The sequence below is a fragment of the Populus trichocarpa genome, chromosome 7, assembly GCF_000002775.5.
Source record: "Populus trichocarpa isolate Nisqually-1 chromosome 7, P.trichocarpa_v4.1, whole genome shotgun sequence".
NCBI classification, from domain to species: domain Eukaryota; kingdom Viridiplantae; phylum Streptophyta; class Magnoliopsida; order Malpighiales; family Salicaceae; genus Populus; species Populus trichocarpa.
In genome coordinates, this window is record NC_037291.2 from 5278024 (window position 1) to 5285233 (window position 7210).

General features: G+C 37.4%; 2 protein-coding genes across 2 annotated transcripts; one reads left to right on the forward strand and one right to left on the reverse strand.

The window, feature by feature from the left end:
- The first annotated feature begins 258 nt into the window (after positions 1-258).
- LOC18101131 (BTB/POZ domain-containing protein SR1IP1) lies at positions 259-3329 on the forward strand. The gene is made up of 5 exons (XM_006380577.3): positions 259-668; positions 795-864; positions 1098-1712; positions 1796-2335; positions 2591-3329. The coding sequence occupies exons 1-5, from the start codon at positions 613-615 to the stop codon at positions 3113-3115; spliced, it is 1806 nt and encodes a 601-aa protein (XP_006380639.1). The 5' UTR covers positions 259-612; the 3' UTR covers positions 3116-3329.
- Positions 3330-4448: 1119 nt separating this feature from the next.
- LOC18101130 (uncharacterized) lies at positions 4449-6979 on the reverse strand. The gene is made up of 3 exons (XM_024605166.2): positions 6527-6979; positions 5308-5547; positions 4449-5212 (listed from the first exon to the last, which is right to left on the reverse strand). The coding sequence occupies exons 2-3, from the start codon at positions 5386-5388 to the stop codon at positions 4643-4645; spliced, it is 651 nt and encodes a 216-aa protein (XP_024460934.2). The 5' UTR covers positions 5389-5547; positions 6527-6979; the 3' UTR covers positions 4449-4642.
- Between the last annotated feature and the right edge of the window lie 231 nt (positions 6980-7210).

Below are 7210 nucleotides of genomic sequence, written 5' to 3' on the forward strand. Positions count from 1 at the left end.
TCCTAGCTATATGTTATTATAAAGATATATTATTGTAATTCCAAACATTTTTGGATTCAAAATGATACTAAGAGAAAATGAAAGATGGGTGCTTATGTATGTGGATAAGAACAATTCCCACATGGAAACTCTCACCTAAAATGCACACATCTCATCCTTTCGACTGAAATGCTTAGCCTAGCTACACCACAAAATATAATCTACATCCTCTTACTTCAATTGTCCCTCCTTGCATCTGATAATACCCGAAATGCCATTCTGTACATTTCTATCCCTCAGAACAAGTCTCATCCCTGTTAAACAGTAAGCCTGATATGGGAAATTCGTTTGAGAGCTTGAGCTTCTGCCCCATTATTGGTCATTTCAGCTTCTTATAGCAAGTTTGAAAAAAGGGTCACAAGGAAACAAAAAAAGCACTGGAGAGTGGAGATAGACATGCACATGAAGGAGGTGGTCTTGCCTAACCACAACCTTTGAAGAGTGACTGAAACTAAGGTTCTCTTTACTTTGGTTTCATCATTCGTTGCCTGATGGAGACACGATCATGATCATTATATCTCTGTTGAGGTGGAACTTGATCAGGAAGAAACTGCACCCACTAGTACTACTAACATGTCCTCTAAAAAGAAGGAGCTTCAGTCCACTGCCATGAAGAGAACCAGTGAATGGTTTGATTCTTTACCCTTTTGTTTTATCTATGTTTTCATCGAAGGTATAAACTGTTTCAGCTTCTTGTTTCTTTCCTTTTCCTATAATTATGCACTGGACATGACAAACACCATAAACCTTTACAGGATTTTTTCCCAGGAAATCCCCAGTGATGTCACGGTTCATGCTGGAGGAGCTTCTTTTTCATTGCACAAGGTAGGATTCTCATTTCAAATTATGATCATTAGAGATTGAAGAACGATTAATAATTCCAGTCTAGTAATCTGTCTCCTACCTGTGTTACATTATAACTTAGATTTTGTTGTTTGTATCAATAAATCAAACCAATATCAAGAGAAAATGACTAGGTAGCAGTCATCTAATATTCGATTGTGATATTCGTAGTTCTTTAAATTCACAAGTTTTTTTTTCTCCTTGTTTTACTGTAGTTTCCGTTAGTCTCGAAGAGCGGATACATTAGGAAAATGGTGTCAGAATCTAGTGATGCTGATCTTTCTGAGATAAAAATCCCTAATGTCCCTGGCGGGGCAGAAGCATTTGAGCTAGCGGCAAAGTTCTGTTATGGAATTAATTTTGAAATTAGTACAGAAAACATTGCCATGCTTCGATGTGTGGCAGAGTATCTAGAGATGACTGAGGACTATGCAGTTGGAAATTTAGTGTCAAGGACTGATGCGTATTTGAATGAAGTGGCACTAAAGAGCCTAGCAGGAGCAGTTTCAGTTTTACATCTCTCAGAAAACCTCCTCCCAATGGCAGAGAAAGTGAAATTGGTAAGCCGATGCTTAGATGCAATAGCACTTGCAGCCTGCAAAGAAAGCCAATTTTCAATGTCTGGAAGGTCCGATAGTGGCAATGAGGTTGTGATTTCTTCCATTGTGTCTCAACCAAAGCCCATTGTTGATTGGTGGGCTGAAGATTTAACTGTTCTTAGAATTGATATTTTTCAAAGGGTTTTGATTGCAATGATGGCAAGAGGGTTTAAACAGTACGCTCTTGGTCCTGTACTAATGCTCTATGCGCAGAAATCTCTACGAGGTTTGGTGAGATCCCAACCTGAAAAGTTGATTTGATTCAATTATGTGGCTTTTGTGTTCACAATATCTGAATCTTCTTTTTCTTGCAGGAAGCATTTGGGAAGGGAAGGAAGAAAATTGAGGCACAGCAAGAGCATGAGAAGAGGGTTGTTCTAGAAACAATAGTGAGTCTTCTACCAAGGGAAAAGAATGTACTGTCAGTTAGTTTCCTCTCTATGTTGCTTCGTGCTGCAATTTATCTTGAGACAACAGTCGCTTGCCGGCTTGATTTGGAGAAGAGGATGGGCTTGCAATTAGGACAGGCTGCCTTGGATGATCTCTTGATTCCTTCATATTCTTTTACAGGGGACACAATGTTTGATGTAGATACTGTTCAGCGGATCATGATGAATTACCTTGAGAATGAAGTTGAAGGAAACCGAATCGGTTACCATGCTGATGATGAATGTGGTGTTACTCTGCTAAGTGATATGGAACGAGTTGCGAAGCTGATGGAGAACTACCTAGCTGAAATAGCGTCCGACCGTAACTTGACAGTTTCAAAATTTATTGGTCTAGCTGAAATTATTCCAGAACAATCAAGGGTAACAGAAGATGGGATGTATAGGGCCATAGATATATACCTCAAGGTGCAGTCCCTTGCATGAAATTCTCTCTATCTGCATTACCTAAAATATACTGCCTCACTTAAAGTTTCAGATAGTATAGTTTGCATTACTAGTTTTGATCATAAGACAATTTGAATTAAAGTTTCCATATTTATGTCTGGCTGGGCCTTGGCATGCTTGTTACTTGGTTGATGTCCATTCTTATATAAAAAAACCCCCTCTTATCTCTTCATGCTGTCAATTTAACAGAAGTTCTCCTTTTGATCCGTTCTTTAGGCCCATCCTGCTTTAAGTGACATGGAGAGGAAGAAAGTCTGCAGCTTGATGGATTGTCAGAAACTATCTCGGGAGGCCTGTGCTCATGCTGCTCAGAATGATCGGCTTCCAGTTCAAACTGTGGTCCAAGTGCTTTACTATGAGCAACAACGCCTTCGGGATGTCATGAATGGCAATCTCATGGGTGGAGATTCCCCTGATCTTCCTCCCAAAGTAAATATATTCTCCACCGATATTCGTCCTGTTTCTGATGAGCTCTCCAGCTTACGCAGAGAGAACGAAGATCTGAAAATAGAGCTAGTAAAAATGAAAATGAAAATGAAGGAGATTGAAAGAGCTACTGTCGTATCAACTACAAGCAGTCCATCTGCTGATAAACCTCCTCTGCCTCGAAAATCATTTATTAACTCTGTGTCAAAAAAGCTTGGAAGGATTAATCCTTTCGTGCGAGCTGATGGATTCCCACTCTCCAATACCAAGGCTCGAACTAGACCAAGCAAAGATCGCCGGCATTCAATATCTTGAGTCTTAAAGACATGCGCTTATTTTTTTAGAACTACCAGTACTCTGTGAAGAGTACAGTGTAGGATTTTTTGGCTTTGTTTGTGAGGCAGGGGTGAGAAGGCTACTAGTTGCTGTCTCTTTGTATCTTAAGATCTCCTTCTTTGGTTTGATATTTTTGTAAATATTATCTACATTGTGTTTTCAATAAAATATTGATTCAGAGGCTAAAAACAAACCCGGAATTATTAAACTTATTGTTCCTCAGATTGATGTTTCTACACAGCAATGAGTGATCCTTGTTTCTTCTCAAGAAATGAAAATCTGAGTTGCTGCTGCTGAGAGCATAACTCAAGCAGCAATCAGAAATAGTACATTATGACTTGTGTTTTCGTAACTTAGCGCACTATCCGGTTCTAGAACATTTCTAGCAAGCAACAAATGATCATAAAGCCTTAGTAATAGTCCATTTAGTAGTCTATTGAAAATGAAGTTCGTTTAATCATCTTCCAGTTTCACGTTCTTATAACAGCTGCTTCTGACAAGAATCCCTGCAGGCAGGTCAAGAAATGGAGGACCTGTTAACAGTATAGCGTGGGGCCTGTATCTAAATTATGGATTCTTTTTGGATACAGGTTTTGGAAAAGCAAGGATAGCTCATGGGACAGGCTAGCAGTAGTGCATGTTGAGTATGTCTGGGCCACATGTGAGGGAATAAAATAAATCATATTCTGGACCTCACTTTTTTTTGACATGGTATCAGAGCCTTAATGACTAAGTGGTCCCGAGTTCGAATCTCACCATCCCTATTTATTTGATAAAAATTAAGCACAATGTAATGTGAGCCTGTGCAAGTTTTAGCTTAAACTTTTGAGTTGAGATGGTTCTTTGACAAAACAAACACACACATATATATATATATATATATATATATATATATATATATATATATATATATATATATATATATATATATATATATGAAAGGTTTAAACTTTCAAAATCCAGGTATATGGAATGTTCCTGAGGGATCTAAAAGAACCCGTGGAGGTAGGAAATTTTTTATCAATTATTGAGATAGGAACCTGGTGTTCATCTGGTGGCAGACAAACACAAATATACTCTTCTAGTTGTATTTAGTGGGGTAAGGTCTCGAGTTCCAGGCGGATTACAAAAACATTGAAGAAAAGAGGAAATTCTGTAAGGAACCTAAAATATTTGACAAAATTAATTCTCCAGGCTGCTTTGTTCTATAAAAGCAAAAGTCTCCTAGATAAAAATAAAAATGATGGGAATAAGTAACATGGAAATTCCAGATAAAAATCCAGGGCCTAATTGCTAGATAATATATTTGGACTGGAACAGAAAAGGTCAATCTTTAGATTATAATTAAATTGTAATGGGTTTTGCAAGGCACAGGGAAAATCATCTTTACACAAGAAACCCATCATGCTAGTAGCTAAGCAGAAAAACCAATACAAGCATGGCTGATAGATGTAGTCGGTAAGAATCAGTCTAAAATCTTGTCATGTCGACTTCAAAGATATTTTTTCAAGCGATGTTCAGACGCAAAACTTGACAAAGCCAAGGAGGTTGTTTTAGTCTATCCTGCCCTACTTGTTCTTCAACGCCAATACTGTTTTTACTTCCATTTTGGTACCCCAAGGTAATGTCAGGAACCTGGAAAAGCCCCAATTCAGGGCCACTTAACTCTTCTCTTCTGGTGTTGATCTTTTGATTTGTCAAGGAACTTGTCCTGTTTAAATGACTGGATCCAGTGGAAGTCGAAGAGAGGCTTGGTCCTGAATCTGAAGTTAGTGGTGTTTCACGTTTCCTCCTTCTGTTATAGCTCGAAGGTCCCAGTGTTAGCTGAATCTCACTCTCATCTATTAGCTCTAATACTGTATCTGCATTTGATTCTACAACATAAAGTTCAGCAGGCCTCTCCAAGTCAAGTTTCGCTATCGACTTCTGCTGCATATCGCGTGCATGATTAGTCTGATTAAAGCTAAAGCCATTTTTTGAGCTCCATAATTCTCGACTCCTCGCACCAGGCCTGTTGCTTTCAATGTTTCTCATCATATTTTTTTGGGTTCGATATAGACGATGAAGTTCACATACCTGCAACATCATTCAAAAAATCAGAATCTCTTATTAGGACAGGCAATATAATTAGTTAAAAGACATCCATATTAATGTGGAGAAAAATTAAGCACCTGCTCTTTGAATGTTTCTTCATGTTTTAACATGGCCATTCTCATGTATTCCTTGTCGTAGGGCTTGAGGAATTTCTCCATGTTTTTTGCTTGTGTTAGGCGTAGCCCAGTTGCCTCCTCGAGAAATTATATATATATGTGTTTACCGTTGAATCCACAATGCCTACTTTCCAAGAACTTGCAAGCAGAAATGCGTTTAAAGTCACATTTCCAGTTTGGCGATGTATTCCCTGCTTGAATCTGTAAAAAGAAGATAAAAACGAAACAATTTAAAGCTAAGAAGCTCCTTGATTGATGATAGATTGCTTAACAATAACAACAAAGAAGTGGTGTAGGATAGGAGCATTCATTTTTACTTCCAAATAGTAATAAATATAAATGCATTATAATAACATCAGCTACTTGTATGATTTGTCTGTTTGCTAGCTTGTGTTTTCTTCCATTCATCCTTCCTGGGCCACAATCATAATTTCCATACACACATCTCCCAATCAAGAACCACAGGGTTACATCACGTTCTATGAAAATATTAAACATTAATTATTTTTTATTACTATTTTTCAATCAAAAGAAGAATATAATGGTTCTAACCTAGAATAAGACCACCATAACATACAGACAATTTAGCTCATCATCATTGCATATATATCTGAATGGAGAATTTCGATCCATAAAAATAATTTGAATTGAGCTGAGCTGAGACCTATGTTTCCAGAATTTGAGTAGATCAAGGAGAGAAGGGTATGCATGCAATGTTTAGATTTATGGGGATGATCGAAGCCCCTCTTTCAACAAGAAATTAGTATGCAGCAAGCAATGGATTTAAGTATTATACTTTCATATTAATTGCAATATTAAACCATTTCTCTGTGTTATCCAAGATTAAAACTCAATATACACATCATTAAGCTAACAATCTCTCCCTCTCCCTCTCTCTATGTGTGTGTGTGTAATGACTAACGCAGAAGCCATTCTTTGACAATATTAGGACTAGATAGTAACGTGTATATCTGTGTGCGTGTAGCCTTGTTGCTAGTTAGATAAGGGAAACTGGAGAAGAAAACTATTCCTAGTTTACGTAGCCATAATCAAGAATATGATTGAAACGAAGATTTCAACAACTTATTTGTAAAAAGAAAAGAAAAAAGAACTATATATATATATGTCGTTTATAGAATTAAGCACCAAAAAGGGTTAAAGATTGATATGATCTTCTGACCTGTGTGTAGAGTTTCCAAGAGGAAGATCAAATCTTATGATCTGAAGAAGGAGAAGGAGAAGGAGAAGGAGCGAAACAGGAAAAAGAGCACTTCCAAGGAAAAGGCTAACAGTACTTCTTTTTCCACCCAAAAGCTCTCACCTACAGCAGCTGCTTGTTAGATCAGAAAGACGTTTCCTTCGCATTATCCATCACTCATCACTGTATGCTGCAGGAGATGGGAATAAATCACAACTTCAGAAGAATTTAAGATTCTCTCCTCCCTTTCTCGCACACGAGAAACCAAAGTGTTTGTTTCATATGGGCTTCGAGGCATGCCAAACAAATCCCAGTGTCTTAGCCAATGTCATTCAAGTTTTGTGATAGAGATGCCCCAGACAAGTCCAGCAGCGCAGCTATATAAAATTAGATATAGTAAATTAACCTCAAATTGTTTTATATATAATTTTATAATTTTATAATATAGTTGTTGAGGATCACAAGGCCTTGCAATATTGCTCCGAACAATCAACGAAATAAATAGCTTACGGCGATGGCTGAGATGAATTACACCACATGCAACCAAGAATTGTTTATCACCATTGACCACCACCAGTAATATATTTACTATTGTCTCAATTATATTAATATTTGTTTCTTGTGATAATATTCTCTATTTAATTAATTTACGCATCAATCAAAATA